This window comes from Saccopteryx bilineata, chromosome 3 (genome assembly GCF_036850765.1).
Source record: "Saccopteryx bilineata isolate mSacBil1 chromosome 3, mSacBil1_pri_phased_curated, whole genome shotgun sequence".
In the NCBI taxonomy this organism is placed as follows: domain Eukaryota; kingdom Metazoa; phylum Chordata; class Mammalia; order Chiroptera; family Emballonuridae; genus Saccopteryx; species Saccopteryx bilineata.
Genome location: NC_089492.1, coordinates 273,311,401 through 273,336,516, shown reverse-complemented (window position 1 = coordinate 273,336,516; position 25,116 = coordinate 273,311,401). Strand labels below are relative to the sequence as shown.

General features: G+C 53.7%; 1 protein-coding gene across 1 annotated transcript in view; it reads right to left on the bottom strand.

Moving 5' to 3' along the window:
* SLC9A1 (solute carrier family 9 member A1) overlaps window positions 1-25,116 on the bottom strand; it is a 53,625-nt gene that overhangs the window by 7,386 nt on the left and 21,123 nt on the right. The window contains exons 2-4 of the mRNA XM_066269965.1: window positions 5,343-5,803; window positions 1,555-1,805; window positions 467-684 (exon numbers count right to left, since the gene is read on the bottom strand). Coding sequence (XP_066126062.1) covers window positions 467-684; window positions 1,555-1,805; window positions 5,343-5,803 — 930 coding nt within the window. The remainder of the gene's footprint in view (window positions 1-466; window positions 685-1,554; window positions 1,806-5,342; window positions 5,804-25,116) is intronic.

Genomic DNA, 25,116 nt, shown 5'->3' with positions numbered 1-25,116 from the left:
TCCAAAAGGGTGGAAACAACGGTCACTTAGGTGAGGAAAGTATTAGCAGAACCCAAGGCCCGGTCCCACGTGCAGCCCCAGGTGGCAGCATAGGTTTGGAGGAGCTGCACGCAGCTTTGCAAGTGGGACAACACAGAGAACACTCACAGCCTGGGCTATGTGAGCCTTAGCCCTGTGCTCAGATCCCGAAAGGCCCAGAACCACAGAGTCCCTGAGGCCCCTGCACTACGACAGTGTGACTGTTTCCTCAGAGATCACAGACTCACTGCAAGCACAGGATTCTCTTCCCTTAAGGGCCCAGCACAGCCTCAGCACTGAGGAGAAGGGCTGGGGAGCAGCCGGGCACCAGGCCTAGCCCCTGCACCCAACACACCGCATGCACGCACGCTTACACAGAGACACAGCACCTACCCACCCAAGTCCTCCACTCACACACACCTCCCCTGGCGTGGCCCGGGGACCTCACCCAGCACTCGGGCGATGAGGCAGAAGAGCAGGGTGCTGATGACAAAGGTCCAGTTCCAGTGGTGGGAGCCGGCCACGGTGGAGACGCCGAGGAAGATGAAGATGAGGGTCTCACTGACACTGCTCCACATCTTCAGGAAATACTTGATGGTTGTGTGGGACTTGTGGGAGATGTTGGCCTCCACGTAGGGGCGCATCACCACTCCCGAGGCAATGAGTCTGGCATCGGGGAAGACAGGGGTTCAGAGTCAAGCTGCACCTTCCAAGAGCCCCTCCGCCGCCAGGGAGGCTGACGGCTGCCTGTTTACCAAGTTCTCCTATGGGCTTCCTACACCTGTTCTCACTGAAGCTTCTCATTCAGCCCTACAAACAAGAATATTCTTGTGTTTTTTAGATGAGGGAAAATAAAGCTGCCTACCCACTGTCACACTGCCAGAGAGGGACAGAGCTAAGACACACACTCAGGTCTGACCAACTCCAAAGCCTGTGCCTTGTCCCCGAGGCCATGCTGTCTCTCTGCCTAACAGGAGCCAATTATACATGGATACTCGAGTTCCTTATTAAAGGGACAGTGTGTCCCTTTAATGCACAGTGTCCCCACAGGGAGCTCTGTTCCAAGCAGCAGCCCAAGCCCTCCCAGCCTGGAGCCCACGTGTGGCCCAGCTTTCTGTCACCCCAAATCCCCCAAACCAGCCTCACCCCTGCACTTTCAAAGTCCTCTCCTACTGGGAACACCTCTGCACCTCACTGCCTCTGCCTTCCAGACCCAGCCGAGGTCGCAAGGCCTCCGGGACTACTTGCTTTAACAGAAGCCACAAGCCTCCCTGCTGGGGTTGCCAAGGAGAACAGTGAATGTGAGTGCCTGTGTCTGGCTACAACCAAGGGGGCTCCCTTTGAGACGAATGGGGGAAAGAGTAGCAAGGCTAGACTTCCCAGAACTTGAAACTCAGTGCTTCCAGGGGCAGTCGCAGGGCCTGGAGCACGGAGCTCGAGTCTCCTCACTGGAGTTGGAGCTGGGGAGCTCCCTCGTGACTCCACAAGCCCAGGGAATCCAAGCGGGCTGCCTCCCCACGCCATGCCCAGACTCACGCCATGATGCCAGACAGGTGGAAGAGCTCAGCCGACAGGTAGGCCATGTAGCTGTAGAGGAAGACGAAGAGCGGCTCGATGACACGAATGTGGGCAGTGAACCGGGAGGTGAAGGCTGCGATGACCCCGTAGACCACGCCCACAAAGACCCCGCCTAGGGACACCACGAAGAAGCTCAGGAAGCCGAGGACGATGTCCACGATGCCCACGCGGTCATAGCTGGCGAACTCCTCAAAGAGGTGATACAGGACCTGGGGAAGATGTGCAGGCTGGTCGGCAAGAGGGCAGAGTCCTGCACCAAGCCTCCCTGGGGTCAGGCCAGGGTGATCCCGTCCTCTCCAATGGCCACGGCCACAAGAGGCCACGTGGTAACAGAAAACCTAGTGCCAAATGGGTGCTCAGAACCACTGGGCACAGGAAGCTGCGGTGTGCAGCTGGTCTCGAGCAGACGGAAGCCGACCTGCCTGGGTTGGAACTCTGGCTCAGCCACTGCCTAGTGTACACAGGGGGCAAATTATTCGCTCTCCCTGTGCTAGCTTTCCTATCCCCCAAAAGGGGGAAACAGTACCAACCTTACAGGGCTTTTGTGAGAACTAAATTAGTTAATAAAGGCAAAATGCCCAGAACCGTGCCTATGACAGCGTTAGCTACGACTGGCACTCCTCAGTTTGATCTTGGGCAGATCACGTCCCTTCTTCAGCACAAAGCAGAGAAGTTTAGAGAATGTACTACCACAGGACTTCTTAACCTCTGACACTTTCTGAAAATACATATGGCCAGGCCATCCTCTCCTCGGACCCTGTGCAGGTGGGTCCCAGAAATCTCTACTCAACAAGCTCCCTGAGTGGTTGTAGGAACAGCCAAGGTCAGATGCTACGGCACTAGTCTCCACCACCTCCCAGGCTGGGAAACGGTCATTCTAACACTACTGTCAGTCAGACGTTTAAGTGGCACTTCAGACACTGCAGAGCCCTCTGACGATGGTCATCCTGCTTGACACACAACAGCCCTGTGAGGTAGGTGGGCCGAGGATGCCTGCTCCCTTGCTCAGGCTCAGAGTGGTGAAGCGACCTGCCAGCGGCCCCCAGCCCGGGGGCAGCAGAACTGGGCCCAGAACTTGTTCCCTGACAGCAGCAGGCAGCGCCTCCCTGGCAGGTTCAGCGTTGAGGTTCTGCCCCTCGTAGGTGCCGGCTCCCTGGCCTTTCCTAGACTGCTCTGCCAGGAGCCCAGCTGGGGAGCTTCTGGCATGGGGCGGCCAAGGATCCCTGAGAGGGAGCCCTTCAAAACTCCCGGACCTGGGCGGCATCCGCAGGCAGGGACAAGCGGGGTGAGGAAGGTCACTTGCTCTGAGACCACACAGCTCAGAGGCAGCCTTCAGGTTTACTGTCTGGGAAACGAGACATGTCACACCCAGAGCTCCAGAAAGGGCCCGAACTGGGGGACAGGGCAGGGTGGGCGCAGACAGCAGGTGCACTCTCAGCCCCGGGCTACCTAACCCCACCCCAGCCTGGAGCGATCCGTGGGCTACCTAAACCCAACCCCAGCCTGGAGCGATCCGTGGGCTACCTAAACCCAACCCCAGCCTGGAGCGATCCGTGGGCTACCTAAACCCAACCTCAGCCTGGAGCGATCCGTGGGCTACCTAAACCCAACCCCAGCCTGGAGCGATCCGTGGGCTACCTAACCCCACCCCAGCCTGGAGCGATCCGTGGGCTACCTAACCCCACCCCAGCCTGGAGCGATGCGTGGGCTACCTAAACCCCACCCCAGCCTGGAGCGATGCGTGGGCTACCTAAACCCAACCCCAGCCTGGAGCGATCCGTGGGCTACCTAAACCCAACCCCAGCCTGGAGCGATCCGTGGGCTACCTAAACCCAACCCCAGCCTGGAGCGATCCGTGGGCTACCTAAACCCAACCCCAGCCTGGAGCGATCCGTGGGCTACCTAAACCCAACCCCAGCCTGGAGCGATCCGTGGGCTACCTAAACCCAACCCCAGCCTGGAGCGATCCGTGGGCTACCTAACCCCACCCCAGCCTGGAGCGATCCGTGGGCTACCTAAACCCCACCCCAGCCTGGAGCGATCCGTGGGCTACCTAAACCCCACCCCAGCCTGGAGCGATCCGTGGGCTACCTAAACTCAACCCCAGCCTGGAGCGATCCGTGGGCTACCTAAACTCAACCCCAGCCTGGAGCGATTCGTGGGCTACCTAAACTCAACCCCAGCCTGGAGCGATTCGTGGGTCCTTAGGGTGTACCAGCTGGGCCAGGGGGGTGGCTATGGAGGAGCAGGCCCTTCTTTCCAGTCTGGCATTACTGTCACTTGGACTGGTAGTCCCAGTGGTAAGCATCTGCAGTCTGGATTCAGACCATGTAGATTTTAAACCCCAGCCCCATCACATATCAAAGAATGTGACCCTGGATGAGTTAGTTAACCTTTCAGTGCCTAAGTTTCCTCACAGGAAAAATTGGGTGTGCAGATTAGATTAAGCAATGCATATTCAGACAGGAAGTGCTCAATGAACACCAGAAACTACTACCACTACTGCCGGTGGTGAGGCGTGGCCATGGGCCCCAGGTGGCTGGCCTGAGGAATCCACTTGACACAACCACATCCCTCTGCTCCCCAGCAGTGCCAGCCCAGCGCCCAGATCCCCTGGCGGGACTTGGTCTTCGGCACCCGGTGGTGTCAGACATGAGTGAGTGAGACGCCTGTAAGGACCTTGGGAGGATGCCAGGCTGCAATCCCTGCTACAGACGGGACACTGAGGCTTCTGCGACAACCCTGGGCGAGGGGGAGCACGTAAGGAGGCCAGGACCAGGCCTGCCTGCTTCAGCGGCGGGGGGAGAAGAGGAAGCCGGCCTGTAGGCAGTCGACCGCCACTGTGTGTCTCTCCTTTGGGGTGCAGTTTCCTGAGGGAGTGCGTGTGTAAAGGTGTGCTGGCTGTGCAGACGTGTCTTTGCGTTTTCCTGTGTGTGCAGATGCTGAGGGGTCCAGCTGGGAGGGGGATGGGGCTGTTTTCACAACACAACGCGAGTGTGCACATACACATATCTGTTTCCTAAGGTAACTGGCTGGGAGGAAGGGCACGTGCAAGCGTACGCAGGGCTGTCTGTCCTCACTAGACCCGGGGAGAAAGCACTAAACCCTCTGCCACTTCGCAGCCACCAAGGGGGGGCGGTCCAGAGAGGTACAGTCACTTGCTTAAGGTCACAGAATGAGCAAGTGGCCAACGCAGGCCAATCCACTTTACTTAATCACTTCCTGGAGGTTCTGGGGGCAAGGTCCCTTTCCACAGCCTGCCTCAGAACTCTGCACAAATCAAACTCTAACTTAAGACAGAGCCAACAGGAAAGCTGAAATGCCCTTTCCAGACTAAATGGTCTACAAAGGGGTACACTGAGGTACAAAGAGGATAAGTAATTTAACCAAGATCATATCACAACCCAAGCCAGGGATGGAGCTTCTCACCTGGTCAGGCCGAGAGCTCAGGCCCTGGAGTCAGATCTGGCTTCTAACCCTGGTTCCGTCACATTCTAGCAACTTATTTAATTTCTTTGGGCCTGATTCCTCCTCTGTAAAGTAAGACTACTAAGCACTTCCTAAGGTTGTGGTGAGGATGGAATAAAATCACCCATCTCCTGCTCAGCATGGTGCCCGGCACACAGGAAGCAGGAATGGACATTTGCTGCTTTATTACTATTACTAGCAGGCGGATGTGGGTCACTCTGGACTTGGGTTCGGGTCTGTACCCTGTGTGCACGCGGGTGTGGTCCCCACCCCCTCACCACAGTGACGGCGTCATTGAGCAGGGACTCCCCAAAGACGAGGATATGTAGCAGCTCATTGATGTGAATTTCCTCAAAGACAGCCAGCACGGCCACGGGGTCCACGGCCGAGATGATGCTGCCAAAGAGCAGGTTTTCCAGGAGGCCGATGTTGTTGATCTGCTCGCCCCCCACCAGGCACACGGCATACATGAGGCCGCCCAGGAAGAAGGCGTTCCACAGCGTGCCCACCACGGCGAAGATCAGGATGGTGCCCAGGTTCTCTGTGAACTGCCGCAGCGGCAGGAAGTAGCCCGCGTCCAGGATGATGGGTGGCAGCAGGAAGAGGAAGAAGACGTCGGACTGGAGGAAGGGGGGTGTCTCGCCCACGCCCTTGATCAGGCCGCCTACCAGCAGCCCCACCACGATCAGCAGGCAGCTCTCCGGGACGATGCTCGAGATAGTGGGGATCACATGGAAACCTGAGGAGGGCGAGAGAACGGGAGGCTGTGGGCTCATGGGGAGCCAGAACAGAAGGCCGGGGGCGGCGGGGACGAGGAAAGAAGCTGGTGAGAGGAGCACAGGCTTGGTCTCAGGGGGCCACTTTGTTCACTCCTTGCTGTAAAATGGAGGTGATAATATCACAGAGTTCACAGGGTTGCTGTGTAAGCTAAGTGACAATGTTTTTAAAGTTTTTTTTAAAGGATATACAGATGCTACCTCTGTCACTGTCATGGAATAGCAGAAAGCAGCAGCTCTGTAGCCATCAGAAGGCAGAAATTATATACCCATCACCAAGGCTCCAAGTACCCAAGGGCATTGTACCTACACCTGAACCGAAGCCCTCTATCATTCTAGGCACAAGTTCAGGGAGGCAGATGCGAGCTCAAGACCAGGCAAAAACAATCTAACAAGTTTGTCTGAGGGAAGACAGTGAGTTCCCCAACAGGGAGGTGTTTAAGCAGAAGGCAGACCACAGGTTGGTGGAGAAGTGCACAGGAGACAGAGGAGAATCAAAGAATATCAACGCAGGCTGAAACTTGAGGGTCATGCCACCTGGGGTCTGCAAACCCGCAGACGGCAGAGCGCAAGCACGCAGCGCGGCGGCCTCTAATCCCAGACGCTCCTGCTTTCCTGCCGAGCCCAGAGAGCTGCTTAAGAAGCCAACAGCAACCAATCAGCTTTACGTGTGAGAAAAAACCTACTTGCCACCCTGTTTCTAGCTCCACCTCACCTACTTTAAAGATGGGGGACTGAGACCCATAAAGGGGAAAGGACTTAGCCATGGTGCCAGCAGCAAATCCCTAGCAGAACCAGGACAAACTCCAGGGGCAGACCCGTCTCCCCCGCCCCCAGCACCCAACAAACTCCACAGTTCTGAGAGGCAAACCCTCCTATCAAGGCCTGAACATGTCCCTCAGCCTGAGACCACCAATCATCTCTCCAAGCCAAGTCCTGGCCACAGCAGCAGGCCCCTCTGCGGGGGGCACTGTGGGGCTCTAGCCCAGAGCTGGGATGTGGCAAAACCCCCTTCCCAGACAGCGTCTCTGAATGCCAGGCTTGGCCCCAAGTTTCCTATGGGTTTTTGGTTGTTTCTGGGTGGGGAGGTGAGGAGGCCTGGGCATCTAGCTGCATGTTGGGTGCCATAACCCCCAGGGCAGCTTGGTTAAGAGGGTATAGCATTTTGTTCAAGATGCAAGTTCTCACTTTCCTCCCATTCCTGTAAACTCTGAGCAGGCAGATTCCATATCTGGTTATAATTATATTTCCAGGGCTGGGACCTGGAAGGGGCTCAACAGTATCTATCTACTGATTTGAAAATGCGCAGGGCTGGGCCATTATCCATGTGATTCCCAACAGCCTATCTGACCAGGTCTCTGCTCTCATTAACCCTGAGATCCTTGGGAAGGAGGAGGAATGTCCCTCCCCAGGTCCAAAGTCCCTCCTACTTTCAGGTACTGATCTGGGTAGTGTCAGAATAGCCAGAAGTCAAGACTCACACTCAAAATACTATCGAGGCCCAGAACCTTGGCGCAGTGCCAAGTAACCAGGAGACACTCACTCAGCACACACTGAGGGGAGAAAGAACAAATTCACATCCTAGGCCAGGAGAGGACCCCAAAGCCATCATGTATGTTCTCCTGACTTTAAAACAGACTGACTAAAAGTCACTTGATTTGCTGAAAAGTCCCCCAGTCTTTGTAGTGCCCACCAGTAAACCTTTCCCTGTGTTCAGCGGGCTGGTACCCTGGGAAGGGCGAGGTCATGTTCACTCCAAGGCTCTTGCTGTACAGGTTGGAGTCCAAACGCTCAGCACTGCCTCCATCATCTGGTCTTGCTCATGTCCCATGCTCCCTTCTGTCAATTATTACATTTCAGCGTTGCCAAATTCTTTGTAATTCCCCCAAGTGAGCCACATCCTCTTTTGCCTGTAGATCTTTGCGTAGTCTAGTTTGTCTCTTCAGAACACTGTTCCTGTACCTCTGCCCCCACCGTGTGTGGCTGACACCGTATACTCCTGCTTGCCGCCTCCCGCGAGCGTTGCCTGACCACTCCCGCCTGTCCAGGTTGGGGCAGGAGTCCCTCTCTGACATCTCTCATCATCTTCAATCCACAGTTGTTGCCCAGATTCCTCTCTTTCCTGGCACTCGACAAAAACCACCCAGGCAAAAGCAGTGGAAACAGGGCAATGGCACCTCACTCCCAGAGGAGACGGGACAGCATGGGGGTTTGGGGGAGCAGAGCCTCTTCTGCAGGCACAAGCCAGGCAGCAGCTTCCCGAGGCTGGGAGCCCAGCTCCAGCTCTAGCCAGCAGATCCCGTCAGCACCCTACCCCCACCAGCCCCAGAGTTGAGCACCAATGGCTGCCTCAGACAAAGGCAGAGTCTAAAGAAACAACCCAGGGCATGCAGATGATAGCTTCCACTCCCCCCTAGTAATTTAGGTCTGTAAATGCCCACAAAGCTTTCCTGGCCCTAAGAAGTGCCAGGCAGTGCGCTGGAGACCCAGAGATGAATAAGCCACAGCCCCTCAGCAGGGGGGCATGTGAAACAAGCCAAGAGTGGTAACGTGAATAATGTTCCTCTTCCTAGAGGTGCGCCATGAGCCAGGTTCTGTGCTGAGAGCTTGGCAGATATCTCTTTAGTCCTCACAGCAGCGCTGTGGGATAGACATTGTTCCCATTTTGCAGAAGAGAAAGCTGAGGCTCAGCAAGATTTGGTGGCTTCCCCAAAGGCTGTCCAGGAAGAGTTGTACTCTAGCTTAAAGCATCTCATACTTACAGCAGAGAGAGCTAATTAATCCTCAACTGAAGTGTGTGTGTTTTCTCTGAGCTAGGCCAGAGTTGTGCACTGGGAACACAAGGGTTGTTCAAGGTCAGAACCTCTGTGAGGAGCCTGTGGGGATCACCGTGTTCTCCCACCTCAGGACCTTTGGGCCATCACATCTCCACCACTAGGTGAAGAGACAGCTGGCATTCCTATCTGAGAGAAAACTGGAGCTCAGAGAAGGCGGGACATGCCTGGGCCACCCAGGACTCAGTGCTGAGCCTCCTGACTCAGACACAGTTCACTTTCTTCCAAATAAGCAGCTCCCAGAGTACCCGGGGCTGGAGCCATGTTCTCAGAGAAGAACCCCGAGGTCCTCCTGTGTTGGCCCTGCCTCTTAGTGAGCAGGAGCTCTGGACCCAACAGGCAAGGGAAGGGGCGGGCCAAACCCAGGCCGAGGAAGAAGGTCTGGGATCCACTCTTGGCTCCTTGCCTGGGGAAAGCAGCTTCCAGCGTCAAGGGGGTAGATTCTGTCATCAGGCACAGCTCAGGGAAGGGGGGCCTGTGGGCCTGTTCTGGCTCATCCTTCTCTCAAGGCCCTGACTCCACCAGTCATCCCCAGCCTCCATCCCTGGAGGGTTCCCTCAAAGCACAGGAAACTTGCTGACACCAGGTGTGATGAAAGGGGCAGGGTTGGGCTCCCTGAGCCCCTGACAAAGGCCCAGCATTGAGGCCAGATCCCAAGATACCAAGAAATGAGGCAAAACTTCCAAAGCATGCCTGACCAGGTGGTGGCGTAGTAGATAGAACGTCAGACTGGGATGCAGAAGGACCCAGGTTCAAGACCCCGAGGTCGCCAGCTTGAGCACGAGTTCATCGGCTTTGAGCAAAAGCTCACCAGTCTGGGCCCAAGGTCACTGGCTTGAGCAAGGGGTCACTCGGTCTGCTGTAGCCTCTCGGTCAAGGCACATTTGAGAAAGCAATTGGTGAACAACTTAAGTGCCACAACGAAAAAAAAAATTGATGTTTCTCATCTCTCTCCCTTCCCGTCTGTCCCTATCTATCCCTCTCTCTGACTCGCTCTGTAAAAAAACAAACAAACAAACAAACCTTCCAAGGCACAAACTTGCGGCAGTGGTGATGTCACCAGCATGGAATCAGGGGTGGGGCAGTGTCAGTTAGAATCAGATCTGGAGCTGTGATAGCTGAAACAGACCATGAAAAACATCCAAATCCTCCATTATGTGGTTAGGGAAACTGAGACTCACAGAGAACCAGTGAACCATCTGTTAATGGTCATGTGATCAATTCCCACTGGGAAAGCCCATGAAGCTCCAAGTCCAGGATTTCTCAAACCACATGGCTTTCTCCGAGGGTGTCCATACTCCCGACACCCAGAGCAAAACCGAGAGGTGTAGAATTCAGCATCTCCGAGCCACAGGACAAACTTGCTGATACAGTTCCAGGCTTGCTCCCCTTCTAGGTGAAGGAGTTGGGAGAGGAGCCCTGGCCTGGTAGCTCAGTTGGTTAGAACATTGTCCTGATGTGCCAAGATTGCAGGTTCAATCCCGGATCAGGGCACATACAAAAAAAAAAACCCCAAAAAATCAACGAATGCATAAATAAGTGGAACAAAAAATCAGTGTTTTTCTCCCCCTCTCTCCCTTCCTCTCTCTCTAAAATCAATAAATTAAAAAAATTGTGTTTAATAGGCTAGGGGAGGGAAAAAGTGTTTTTTATTCTGTCCAGTATAGGGGACAGTTGGGCAACTAGGGGTGCTGGGGGAACACACACACTACACTCTCACTGGCTCTGACACACACTCACTCCCCTGCTCACTCTCGCACACCTACACTCTCATCTCACACGCACATACACACACTCTTGACCAAACTGCAAACTGGTGAGGGGCACCAGGCCCTCTGCAGCGTCTCTGCTCTGCTCCAGCATTCTGTTCCTTCTCAGACCCCCCTCTGCTGAGACTGGCAGCGAGGCCCGCAGGCTGGGCTGCCTCATGCCACCCTGGGCTGCCAGGGTGACCAGACACCCTGATCCCCCTTGCTGTATCTCTCCCCTTGCCTGAGCAGTCAGGGCAACTGCCAGGAAGAGAGGCCTCCTTAGCCCACCAGTGCTGGGTCGCCAGGGGCCCAGGGACACGTAAGGGGCTCCGCCGCCCCAGATTCAGGCCTGAGGACTCCGGGGCTGCAACTCGGCCAGGTCCCAAGGGGTTCCTGGTTGCACAATGATTCCATTTCTTTAACTCCCTCTTCAACTGCCCCAGCAACCAGTCTCAACTACAGTGATGAAAGGCAGTGCCTCCCAAGGAAAGCCTTGCATGCTACAGTTCATGCAGTGCACTCTGACACTTTAACTCATCTGCACCTTGCCACAGCTCTGGGAGGTCACCATTACTGTCCCCTACATTTTATACATGAAGAAACTAAGGTACAGAAAAGTTAACTTGTTTCAAGTCAAATAGCTGGTAACTGGTTCAGATCCAGGCAGAGTCTGTGTTCTTAGCCACTCACTATATTTTCCCTGGTTTTATTCTCATTTTGTTTCTAAGGAGAGCATCACACACGGTTCCCAGACGGCCAGACATGATATTCCTTTCCATGAGCTCTTCTCCAGGGAAGTCTCACCGCTCCTTCCCTTCTATTCTGGTGGCTTAGTAAAAGCCTCAGGAAATCCCATCTTTTAAGCCTGCCCTCTCCAGGAAGCCCTCCCAAGTTAACCAAGTCAGAAGGGATCAGTCTTCTCCACTAAACTAATGCAGAAGGTGGAAATGATCAGACTGCTCAGCCCTGCCTGCCTGATCCGTACTCAGCTCTAGTCTCCAGTGGGGCTAGAGCAGGAGTCTCAAACTCAACTCAGCACGTGGGCCGCAGAGCAAGATCACAGCCGTTTGGCGGGCCGCACTAGGTCTACAAAAGGCAACTGTTACGCAACACTTTTCTTGAACTTTGTGGCTTAGTCTGCGGGCGGCGAGTTTGAGACCCCTGGGCTAGAGTGTCCTTTGGGAAAGCAGAGGCTCTGATCCTTCTCAGTGGTGATTCTTCCCACCATCAACAACAGCCATGAGGACCAGGGACAAAGAGAAACCAACTCAGCTGCAGCCTCAGCAGGTTCACAGCCAGATCAGCACAGAGACACATGGCACTAGCTACCCTGCCCTGGCTTCCAATCAGGGTAGAGCCACTGACTAGCTGGGTGACCACAGGCAAGTTACATTATATCTCCTATCCTCAGTTTCCCCACCTGCGTAAAAACCTGTTTCAGAGGGAGAGGATAATCCAGGTAAAGAATACCAAACACTGCTGGCACTCAACGTTAGCAAAAATGGTGACTGCTGTTATTATTTTTAATTTTTTTTTTTTTGTATTTTTTTCCTGAAGCTGGAAACGGGGAGGCAGTCAGACAGACTCCCGCATGCGCCCGACCAGGATCCACCCGGCACGCCCACCAGGGGGTGATGCTCTGCCCATCCGGGGCGTCGCTCTGTGCGACCAGAGCTACTCTAGCGCCTGGGGCAGAGGCCAAGGAGCCATCCCCAGCGCCCAGGCCATCTTTGCTCCAATGGAGCCCTGGCTGCGGGAGGGGAAGAGAGAGACAGAGAGGAAGGAAAGGGGGAGGGGTGGAGAAGCAGATGGGCGCTTCTCCTGTGTGCCCTGGCCGGGAATCAAACCCGGGACTTCCGCACGCCAGGCCGACGCTCCACCACTGAGCCAACCGGCCAGGGCCTATTTTAATTTTCTTTAAGACCTAAGCATAACAGGACTTACTCTACACCCTTGGTCGGCAAACCGTGGCTCGCGAGCCACATGTGGCTCTTCGGCTCCTTGAGTGTTTAGTGAAGGCCAGCTTAGGAGTACCCTAATTAAGTTAATAACAATGTACCTACCTATATAGTTTAAGTTTAAAAAATTTGGCTCTCAAAAGAAATTTCAATCGTTGTACTGTTGATATTTGGCTCTGTTGACTAATGGCCACTGCTCTACACCATCATGACTTGTTGGTATGCGCGTGTCCATCGCTGGGCTTTAGGCTCCCTAAAGGCGGGACCTTTCTCAGTCACCTGGATCCCCAGCTCCCAGCATGGGGTAGGCACTGACTATTTGCGAAAAAACGAGATAAAAGTGACTTTTAGATGTAAAGTGTGGGAAAGAGGAAGGTGGTGGGAACGGCATCTTGGTCCCTTCTCTGTAATTAGGGTGATGATGCCACCAACAGGGTGGCTGTAAGAGTCACTGAGATAACTTATTTAGAGCTCTCAGCCCACAGGAGTCACTTAAATGATGACAATTTTTTAAAGAATGTAAACTAATGATTCACCTCAAGATACAACCTCCAGTACAGAGCAGGAAAGTGCTTACGGACACATGGCGTGGCTGATGCAAGCCGCTGGCTGGGGCCTTTTCCATGTTCCTTAAGGGGTCATCTCATATTCTGACCCCTACCTGATTGGTGAGGAAACTGAGACACAGAAGGGTCAAATGACTTGGCCAAGGCCACCTAGCTAGGAAGTGGCAGAGTCCAAATCGGAACCCAGGCCTCCTAATCGCCGGTTCTCGGAGCCACGCTACAACAATGAGCACTAAGACCGTCAGGCCAGAGCATCTGGGATCTTGCTTCCCGGCAACTGTCATCAGTTTTGGCTCAAACAAACTCATAAAAACTCCTTAAAAAAAAACAAAGAACTAAGTCTGTCAGGATCAACAGGAAGAGAATTCAAGTCTGCAATATGTCTCCTCTGTAAGAACAGGCATAAAACAATCTGTTCTGAGTACCTGGCTGGGATTCCTCCCACCCCCACAGGCCGGTCAGTCTCTCTCTGCACCTTCCGCCATCATTCTTCCTAATGGCACCTCTAGTTCTTCCTTGCTTCAATCCACAAATCCACATCTCAGGGAGACAGGGTCCCACCCTCCAGGGACACCAAACCTGGCTGGGAATTAGCTAAAAAGCTAGCTGAGAACACAAGGAGCATGTGCTGGGCCACCTGAAACGTGGGAAAAAGAACACTGGGCCAGCGGGCCAGAACCTGGATTGAAGACCCTGCTCTGCCCTTTAGAAACAATTAGGCAAATCATTTAGCCATGGACGGGCCTCAGCTTCTTCATGTGTAGACAAAGGAGAATCAAGGGACTGGGCACAGAAGCACCTTGTACACGGTGACGTGGTAGACAGACTTCCAGAGATGCCTGATGAAGGAGAGGTTAGGAGAGAAACCACGTGGGCTGGAGGTAGCCCAGCCGCCAAGGAGACTTGAGAGCAATAAGCACAGTGATGCAGCGACTGCCAGGACCCTCTCGGAGAGCTAGCAGGAGAGGCTGCTCCAGAGCAGGCACACTGTGATCAAGATTCTCGGGTCTGGGAGCTGGTCAAGCTCTGGATAAACCCTGAGCGCTTAACCTCCCATCCACATTTACGCCTGTACTCCAGTTGCCAGAAGTTCCCAAACGCCATCTGTATGCACACAGAGGGAAACTTCTTCACTTGGAACTTCTACCTGCTTTTCAAAACCCAGTGCACGTGTCACCTCCTCCGGGAAGCCTTCCACAAATGCCTAGGCTGAGTCAGGTGCTCCTGCTAGATGAGGGGCCAGGAGCTCTGTGGCTGGTGCTCCAGTCGGCTTGGCATCCCAGCACCTGGCCCTGAATCCCACAAAGGTGATGCTCAGGAGAAGCAGATTAAGGGAACGTTGGAAGCTTCCTAAAGGACATGGGACTGAAGCAGGGTCAGTCTGGAGGGCAAGGGGCCGGTGGAGGAAGAGTGTGAACAAATGAAAAGGAAAGAAATCTCAGTCTTCCAAAGGCCCTGAAGCCTCCAGCCAGCCTGGAAATGAGACTGTGCAGTGGGAGGCTCACAGCTGGAGCAGGCCAGCACGCAAGGAACTGAGTCAGGGGGCCCAAGCTGATGCTGCAGGCCGCAGAGGGTCCCCTTTCCTTCAGGTCTGACCCCGAGTGCCCTGACCTAGTCTGGAGCCAGGTTCCACTCCTGCCCTGCTTTTCAGTCCTACCAGAGTCCCCTCCCCACACCCGGGGTCTCAAATACTCAGTATAGTGGTCTCGACACCACCTCACCCTACCTTGAGCTGGGGCAGCACCTCTTAATACCCAGCCTGGCCTCCCCAACCACCTAAACTCTCCATAAACATTTGTTGAATGAATTTCACTCCAGCAGATTCCCCCTCCCCCCACAAGAAAGGCACCTGGATGGAGAGTCCCCTTGCAGCGTGGTGGAGAATGACTCACACAGGAAGGGGGGCAGGGATGGGGACCAGGAACTAGCAGTAAACAGTCCCTGTGTGTTGACAAGATACAGAGCCCAGCAGGCAACAACAGGTCTGGCAAGGGAGAGGTCTCCAGGCAGCCAGCAGGGTGGCACCTCAGACGGCGGGCGGGGCAGGACCACAGGCTCCAAAGCTTCTCGTGTCTGGTTTAGGTCCCTGGCAGTTGACCATGGGATACACACTGGTTTCTTTTAACTTTTTCAAAATGGAGATGCATTGCTTTGGTGATTTTAAATAGAACCCATGATTATTTAAAACTTTTTCCCAACAGTATATAGGGAGAAGGAGAAAACTTCCCAGGGATTCTCCTCTCCCTACGCCCACTGTACAAGCGCCTCCCCCAACCCCCAAGCCTACAGTAAACAGTGTGGCATACAAAATTCCAAATTATTCTGCTATATAGCTTTAAAATTTTGTACTAATGGTATATTCTACATACTTGGCTATAACTGTTTCTATGAGGCAGAGACTGCACCAAGCACTTAAAGGCACCTCTCATTTAATTTTCTCAACAACCCTATTATCTCCAGTTTAAGACAAGTCAAGAGAACGTCAGAAGGATGAGCACTGACATGCTCTAAGGAGCCAGGGATACAGAGCAGTGTCTCAGACCCAGGATGACGCTGCCCCCCTTTCTCCCCAACCTCTGTGGCGCGACCTCACTATCTTTAAGCCCTGGCCTGTGTCATCATGTACTGAAGTCAGTCCCTCCACACTGGCATTCATGTGAAGGCAGGTTTCTTACGCTGAGATGGGCCACTAAGAGCCCCAGGCAGCCATGCCTCTGTGGCTGGCACTGAAACTGGGGGTAGGGGCGGGGTGCTCAGTTTCCACTCTCTCTGAACCTTCCCCTTCCCCTTCTCCTGTGGTACCATTGGCACTAGAAAAACCTAGATCACATTCCTTGCAAAGGAGGCCCTTCTTGCCACAAATTTCACCCTGGGATGTGGAGAGGGTGAAAGCACAGAATGAGCTGGGGAAGGACCTGGGATTAGTCTGTTTTCAAGCCACCATTCCCTGCCTTCTTCTGGGGCCCAAGGAGTGGGCTCCCCAGCTCGGGCTCTCCCTCCCCCACCCCACCCCTCCCAGGCCCTGCCTGACTCCTCACAGACAGCAGCCAGAGAGCCAAGCACCAGTCTGCCTCACACCTGGTGTAGGGAAGAAACAGAGGCTGCATAAAGAAAGGTTCCATTTCGAGAAACCTTAGAGCCATGGGAAAGCCGGATTTTTCTTTTTCTTTCCCTTTGGCTGGGGGTGGGGGGAGGGGTAGAATTTGCAAAACTGAGTATATCAAATACCTGTTATTTTTAGTGTCCCTTGCAGGTGAAAGTCACTTAGCTTAGAAGCTTAACAATGAATTAACTCCATTATATATAACTTGAACTTTCGTGCGATATCATCATATTTAGAGAGGTGGCAATAAGAAAGCAACACAAAGAGAAATTCTACCATCTCCAGCACAGCAGTCCTGCAGAAAGCGAGTCAGGCGTCCCATTTTCAGCTGCTAAGGAGGAGGGAGGGGAGCTGCAGAGGGAGCCTGAGCCTCAGGCGGCCAGGCGGGAGGACAGAACAGCCACCAGAGGGGATGGGGCCCCTCTCTGGTTCAATCAGCCACACAGTCTATTAGGTGCTTCACACTGTCTGGGGAGGTGATGAAGAAGGGCTGTCAGGCACCCTTCATGGATAAAGAAAATGACTCTCAGATGACAGAACTTGGACTGGGCCTAAGAAGGTAGGGAGGCTTCCTGGGGAGGTGGGCGTGGGGTGACCCTTAGGCTGGGGTGGCCAGGTGAGCCATGGGGTGGACCTGCAGAGTAGCAAGGACACAGGAGCAGAACTCTCATTTCCCCACCTCCGAACTAATTCCCCTGCAATGGTCTCAATCTGCCTGCCCAGCATCACTGGGTGGCTCAGGCCCCAACCCCTGGAGTCATCCTCACTCCCTTCTCTCATACCCCACATCCAATCCAGCTGCAAACCCTGTTGGCTCCTCTCACTGCCCGCTGCCTCTACTGGACTTCTTGCTTTTCCTTCAACACAAATACAATTCTACCCTAAAACCTTTGCATTTGCTGTTCCCTCTGCCTAAAGCTGCATCACATGAGTGAACAGCAGACTTCCCCCATTTCTTTCAGGTCCCTGCTCAAATGCCACCTCCTCGAGGAGGTCTTCTCCAAGCTTGTCCATTGGCCTCCCCTCCGTTATCCTCCTTAGAGCACTCACCACTTCCTGACAGTCTGCATGTGCTTACTGAACACAAGCTCCGCGAGGGCAGACTGTCATGATCAAGGTTGCACCCTAGCACCTGGAGCTGTGTCTGGCACACAGAGTGCCTACAATCCGTATCTGCTCAACGGGTAATGACCTCCTGCCTCAATGACCTCACATGGTTGTGAGGATCACGCGAGACCAGATATGAGAGAATGGACCACACCCCGATCTTGTCAGGCCGGGTTATTGGAGAGCCTCGCCAGCCCCTCCACAGCTTTCCCTACGTACCGCCCCCCCAGGACAGAAACTTGTCACACATGGCCCTCCTCTGAGTCCACCCACATCGTGTGCTTGGTATCTCCCCTGCCACACCACTCCTCAAGCGCAGGGACCCTGTCTTATTTATCTTTGACCCTCCTAGCACATCTTAGCACAAAGCGTGGCACATGGCAGGATCAGTACTTGTTCGTTGGGCCTGCCTGACTATTCACAAGGGCAGAATTCCCATCTGATTTCCCAATCTGCAGGGTTTGGCACTCAGTTCGTGCGCACTAAAAGCTAGTTGAACTGGCCTGAACCTGAAGGAACGGCTGGGGCTGGAGAAGGCATGTGAGGGCCTCTGGGCAGAGCAGCGGCATGTGGAAAGGCAGGATGGGGGAACGAGCATGGCGAGTAGAGGATTTCTACTGGGTGCAAAAGACAGTGACTGCTGGAAAGGACATAATTAGTCAGGTGGTCATAAAGCAGCTGTTCCTCTGATCCTCACTAAAATCCAGAGCAGCAACAGATGAGGAAAAAGAAGTTCAGAGAGGTCCAGACACTCACCCAAGGTCACAGGGTAGCCCAGAGCCAGGTCTCACATCTGGGCCTACTGACTCCCAGCCCAGTGATCACCCAGGGCCAGATCATAAAAGGCCTTACATACATACCCTTCAGAGGGAATTCTGAGTCAGCCTGGTGAGCCAGGCAGAGCCGCCAGAGGGCTCTGACCTGAGGGTCATGTGCAAGTCCTACCTGCAGCACCTCAGGAGGAAGGCAAGGGAGATGGTGCAGCCCCCCTCCCACCCTGGCTCGGCCCCCGGAGGAGGGCAGAGCTGTCCAGAGCACGCTCAGTAAGTCTAGGCTCCAGGGACAGCTGGCCCTGACTCCTGAATATTCTAGCAGGATGTTTGAGCCCTCCTCCACCCCACCTCCAAAAGCCTCAAGAGATCAGAAAGCTACATTCGGAGAGAGGAAGGGGTTGAGCCTAGCCCAGGCTGGGGATCAGGGGACTTGGGTTCCAGTCTAGACCCTGCCACCAACTCACTAGGAACTTGGAACAAGCCGTTGCCTTTCTCTGGCCTCAGTTTCCCCATCCTCAGAGATGTGCTGAGCACTTTCCCAGCTCTGAAATCTGACTGACGACCTCTGCTATGGGACAAAGCCAGGCTCTGTAACATTCCCCATTTCTGCCACGCCAACCAGCAGTGTCTGGGCCCGGGACAGTCTTCGTGCGGAACATGATCTCACGAGGCAGCACGGGGCGGTGTGACGGGCCCTGACGTGCTACCACAGGAGCTGGCTTCTATCTCATTCTGAACTGGAACTTCATGATCTCTAGCAAATCACAATACTGCCCTGAGCCTCACTTCCTTCCTCTCGAGCACGAGGAGAAGCAATGCTCACAGCCCAGGGTAGCTGCGAGAAAGAGGAGGGAATGGAGGTAAACATAACAAAAATAACAGAAAAAAATACCCAGAGAGCTGCAGTGATCATGGTGACAACTCTTTTTTGAAAGAAAACACAAGGGGGTTCCACAAGAGCACAGCAGGAAAATCATGACACCACAGAGGCTGGGCCCTCTGCTGGCGCAGGGGTCCCTCAGTGCCGGGCTCCTCTGCAGCCTCAGCCAGCCCCACAGCCAGGCCCCAGTGCAAGGAGGATCCAGCAGTCAGGCGGCAGCCTGTACCCAAGGCACCTTCTCTTGGAGGCTGGGGGGTCAGCACTCTGGGGACTGAGGCAGAGGGACTGGGTCTGGCCACTGGGAGGGCTGGTCCCGGGGAGGGGGGTGCCATGCACAGGCTGGGAGACCCTGAGTGGGATGGCTGGGAAGGGAAAATCTAGAAAAACAAGCAGAGTGTCAGCCTGGCGTACAGGAGTCCTGGGTTCGATTCCCGGCCAGAGCACACAGGAGAGGCGCCCATCTGCTTCTCCACCCCTCCCCCTCTCCTTCCTCTCTCTCTCTTCCCCTCCCGCAGCCAAGGCTCCATTCGAGCAAAGTTGGCCCGGGCGCTGAGGATGGCTCCATGGCCTCTGCCTCAGGCGCTAGAGTGGCTCTGGTTGCAACAGAGCAACGCCCCAGATGGGCAGAGCATCGCCCCCTGGTGGGCATGCTGGGTGGATCCCAGTCGGGCACATGCGGGAGTCTGTCTGACTGCCTCCCCGTTTCCAACTTCAGAAAAATACAAAAAACAAAAACAAAAAATAACAAGCAGAGGTATTGGCTCAGGGATCTGTCCAAAGTTTCAGCCACCCATCAGGGGAGGCAGGGAGCCCTGTGGTTAAGAAAGAACAGGGTCCTGAGAACCCGGCGGCCTGGTTTCCTGGCTCTGCCATCTACTAGCCATGTCTCGTTAGCATGTACTCACTCTGAGTCCCGTTTCTTTATCTAAAAAAAAGTTAGCTCATAATCATTGCTATCTCAAAGGACTGTTCTAAAGACTTTATGAGATTATATATTTGGAGCAAAGGTTTGCCAAAGAAAGTGCATAGCAAGGCACAGCTCCATCTCTATATCCCTGGTCCCCAGGCCCAGACAGGCCCACACAGTTGCCAGAGAAGAGCCAGTCAGGAGACTGGGCCACACTCTGAGGTAGCCCCTCTGAAGCTGAGCTTGGTGCTCTGTCCCTGTCACCATTGGCTCTGGGCTCAGCCCTGGCTAGCAAGAGTATCCAGAGGTGCTGAGGGAGGCTGGGGGAGGGGTCCTGAGAGGAGGCAGAAGCCCTCTGGAGCCCCACTGAACCAACTTCCTGTGCCCCGTGAAATCTGTAGAACTTCCTTCCAGTGTACCCGAGTATAGGTCATAAGAGCTGTGCAGCCTGACCAGGCGGTAGCACAGTGGATAGAGCATCGGACTGGGACGTGGAGGACCCAGGTTCTAGATCCCGAGGTCGCCAGCTTGAGCGTGGGCTCATCTGGTTTGAGCAAAGCTCACCAGCTTAGACCCAAGGTTGCTGGCTCGAGCAAGGGGTTACTCGGTCTGCTGTAGCCCCATGGTCAAGGCACATACAAGAGAGCAATCAATGAACAACTAAGGTGCCACAATGAAAAATTGATGCTTCTCATCTCTCTCCGTTCCTGTCTGTCTGTTCCTATCTGTCTCTCTCTCTGACTCTTTCTCTGTCAAAAAAAAAAAAAAAAGAGCTGTGCAAGTGGCTGGGCCAGGCGGGTGCAGGTTCCCTGAAACCTGAGCAGCTGATCCCTGAGGCCAGCTGCAGGGTGGGGAGGCCAGAGTTTCCCCTAGGCAGGTGCCTGCAGCATCCCTCTCCAGGGGATGCCCTGAAAGTCTCCCCCCACATCTCCTAAAAACTGCTCAGCTGGCCGAGCATCAAGGAGAAGGGGGACACAGAGCACACTGGAGGGCCTCTCCCTGCCTGCTGGGGATGGTTTGTCACCTCGGGCCTCTAGGAGCCAGAAGATGTACCAAGCAGATGAGAGAGCTGAGCATGCTCAGAGAAGGCTGCCCTTTAGAGGACACTGCAGAGAAAAGATGAGGACACGGTCGGCTGCAGGCCTTGGTACCAGTGCCAGGAGGGCCCAGGGCTCCAGGAACAGCAAAAGGAGGTCAGGCCTCTCCTGGGGCAGGAGGGGGCACCAAGAAGCCACAGGAGGTTAGAGGAGGCAGGACCTTCCAAGACCATTCCGGGGGACATCTGAGCTCTTGCTCCCCAGAATGTCATCTGTTTGCTCAAATAACTCATAATAAATAAATAAATAAACCCACTCCAATCCAATCCCTCCATTTCACAGATGCAAAGAATAAAGCCCAGAGAGGGGCAGGGATTTGGCTGAGGTCACACAGCAAGGCAGCCAGGACTCATACTTCAAAGCTGGCCTTCGCCTGGAATACAGTGCCCCCCCCCCCACATTCCTCTCACCTTTGTTTCAACTGCCTTTTATTGAGCACTTCACTAGGATGCTTCACATATCCTAGCTGCATGATTCTCCCAGAAGTTCTCTGATGTGGGTATCACCATCCTCATTCTGCAGCTGAGGAAACTGACACAGAGAGAGGGGAAGGGACTTAACTAAGGCCCTACAGCAGGTCTTTCTGACCCCACAGCCACAGCCAATCATGCTTTCTCCAGCTCAGCCCTGGCTTTCTATCTGCTGTGCTAGAAACAGGAGCCCTGGTCCACTTCACGCTGTCACTCGCTTGCTGTGTGACGTTGGGGGTGAGCTACCCACTCACTCTATACCTCTGGTTTCCTCAAAGACCCCTAGCAGAACCAATATGCCTGGTTCTGTGTGTGCTCTGCCAGCAGGAGAACCAGGAGCTGTCTGGTACCCTAGGGAGAAGGAATGGAACTCTTCCGGGGACACCTGCTAGGACTGGGTCTGGGGTGGAATGCCCCTGCTTACCACTGTGCACTGCCTTGGGGGACACGGTACAGCCTTCCAGCCACACACGCTAGCATGGGAAGGAAGAATGATCACTAAGCCCTGTTTTCTCACTTAGACTCAGCAATGCCAAGAAATAGGCACTACTTCCATTTTCCAGTGAAGAAATTAAGGCTCAGAGCTTAAAGAACTTGCCCAAATGGCACAGAGCCAGTGAGCAACAAAACTGGTACTTGATCCTAGAACTGCCTGATCCTAGAGGTCAAGCTCTGCCCTCACACAGGGCTGCTCAATGGAAACGGCCTGTAACTGCTTCCTGCTGCTGCTCTTATCCTCAGGGCCCAGGTTCCGGAGTCCGGCTCAGATGTGCTATGCGTGAGAGCCTGGTCGGAGGCTGGGAGCCCATCAGAGGCTGAGTATGTCTTGCCTGCCGCCAGCCTATGCCTAGGAAAGAGTAAAGAAAGCCTTCATCAGCACCTGCTTCTGCCTGGGCAGCCCTGCACATGACACAGAGGCAGGGACGCTTGAAGCAGGAGGAGGAACTGGGGCAGCAGCCACGGCAGGGCCTGGACCTCAGGCTGGAGGCCTGGTTCTAATCACCTCAGTCACTCAGCTTCCTCATGAGATAGGCATGTTGATGACAAGAGCACTTATTGAACGCTCCTGAGTCCTCCAACTACCCAGTGAAGGGCACTATCGAACCCACATCACACAGGAGGGCCCTGAGGCTCAGAGAGACTGACTAGGTGATTTGCCCAACGCCACCTAGCTGGTAGTGTGTTGGGAGCCGATCAACAGTTGCTGGTTGACAGTCACAGCAAAGAAGATCAACAGCTGCTGGTTGACACAGTCACAGCAAAGAAGAGGTACAATGATAATTCCCCCTTTAACTTTTTGAATTAATTTGGTTTATTTTACACCCCCCCCTTCCTGGGTGTGTGTGCTATCATTTATGGCACAGGGATAACAGCACTGTGCTTTCCCTGCAGATTCGCAGTAATTTCTCTGGAAATGAGACAGAGGGTGTGAGTTCCACAAAAAAGGGGGTTGCCTGGGCACATACACATAGGAGGCTGGCTATGATATCCCCCGAAAAGGGGTTAAGTCTGTGGGAAAATTCCCTCCTATAAATCATATTAGGGAAAAAGAAGTTGTGACTTATGAATAAGTAGGAAACAGTAACTATACACAAAAGCACCTTTCAGCCTTCACCTAATTCATTACTTTACTTCCCTAGCCTTTTCATGTAATAGAAGAATAGAAAAACTTTCTGTTCCTCTTACATACCTGACCTTCAGGTAGTGGAACACTCTGAGAAAAATAAAGTTAGAATTTAACTAGTATATGAATATAGTAGACAAATAAAATTTGACTAGACAATAGGCCCTTAGGTAGAGTTATTAATCAGTACTGACCTTTTAGAAGCTTGCGCCAATATTGTTGTTGCTGCTCATTACTGTATAACTGTACGTAGAATGGCTTACCACCTGATTTATAGCCTATAGAAATGTACTAACCTGTTCCTGAAATATTTACCCATACTGAAGCAAAAACAATTATTAATCAATGTATTCTGCATACCATGTAATTGTAATTTAGTGTATAAAAATAAAGCTGTACTAGCCATTGGCAGAGAGATAGATGCCTGGCAGATGAGCTAAAAAAGAATTCGGCTCTCTCACTCATTTCATGCTGACGCTGTCTCTTCCTGTGGGACCCCTGGGTTCCCCCCAGGGCTGGACCCCGGCAACCATCTGAACCACAGAGCAAATGCGATAGATAGCTATTCTTTCACTCTCTCTTTTAATTTTTTAAGAGTTCATATGAGCCAAACTGATAACATAGGCTGCGGAGCAAGATCTCAAATGCTTTGGATAGCTATTTTCTCAATTCTCCAAAGGACAGACCTAACTAGAACTGTCAGATGTTCAAAGGAGCAGGTTATTGTTGTTATCAATGGAATGGAAAGATCACTGTCCCTGAATGCCAGCCCCTGCACCCCTGCCCTAACTCTGGGCCTTGGGTTTGCTCAGCCATATGAGGCAAGAGGACCAGATAACCTCAAATGGCTCTTTCACTCTGGCTTCAAGACTCAAGGTTGCTCAGTTCCACCACTTTCTTGTGTGATAACTTCTGTGAAATCACGTTCACAGCCACTAGAATACGTGTCACTCCACAACCTCGCCCGCCCTGAAAGCAGATACCAGGGCTTGGAGCCGCTCCCCAAACCCTGCCCTGGACCAACAGGGCACTGCCAGGCGGGCCCTGCCCGCTCCCTGATATCACTGCCGCGGGCATTTTCATAAAGAGCTTCGGTTCCAAGAGAGGTGGGAGCCAGGACGGGAACCATTTCCACCACCAAGTGCCTGGTACTGCGTGCGGTGGCTAAACACAGGGGAGAGTGGAACCCATCTGGGCTGGTACCGTGCAAATCTTATCATGCCAAATTCCTCCTGGGGAGGAGCGGCGTGAGTGAGGCACAAGCCTCAGCCCAGTCAATCAGGGTTTGGTTTCTGCATTCTTGACCTCAGCCTGGGCCATAATTTCACTGAGCTAGGGGACTCCTCTTGATCCTCTTATAGAAGCTGTGAGGGCGTAGGCTAAGGAGATCTGAACACTGAGTTAAAAGAAATTTAAAGACTATTCAAATCCAGGCTTTCATCTGCCCAAGAGGACAGGGAGCAGGGGTGCTAGTCTGGCTTCTTAGAGAGAAGGAGTGAGTTCTGTGGGGCTGAGAGATTGACAGAGGCCCAGATTTGGGGTAGAGTTAGGACAAGGGCGGTGTGTGGCCTACACTGGGGCAGTATGTCTCTCCCTATTTAAGCTTCCACTCCTCTGCCCCACCTTCCTGCTTCCTTATCCTTTTGTAAGAGAATGGTGGGTACAGGTCACTGCCTGGACGCTCTAGTCACCCCTGTGGTCTTAGCCAGAGACTGGGGGAGACGGGGGAGGGGAGACTAGGGCTGGGCAATTTTCTAAAGTGCTCTTATTCCCTAAGCAGGGAGTCCCTGCAGGTAAGAATTAGGTTAGTGAGAGCCAAGCTCTGGCACAGGGAAATTGGGAACCAGGGGAGAGAAGGGAGCCTGGGAAGCTGCAATGCCAATGCCCCCCTTGGTTTGGTTCTGGCTCTACCACTTGCTGGCTCTGTGGCCCTTCCTGGGTCACGGTTTCCTGATGTGCGATGATGAGCTGGGTTAGCTTCTCCGAGGTCTCCTCTAGCTCCGACAGCCCACGATCTGCACAGCAACCAGCATACATGCATCTTGAGTACTCTATCTCATTTCAACCACATGACATCCCCCTGAGGTGAGTATGGTTCTCTTTTGTTAAGATGAGAAAACCAAAGCTCAGGGCATTTGAGTCCAAGAACAGAGCCATACAGGGAGCAACAGAGCCAGGACTTGCACCCAGGGTTCCAGAAGCCAAA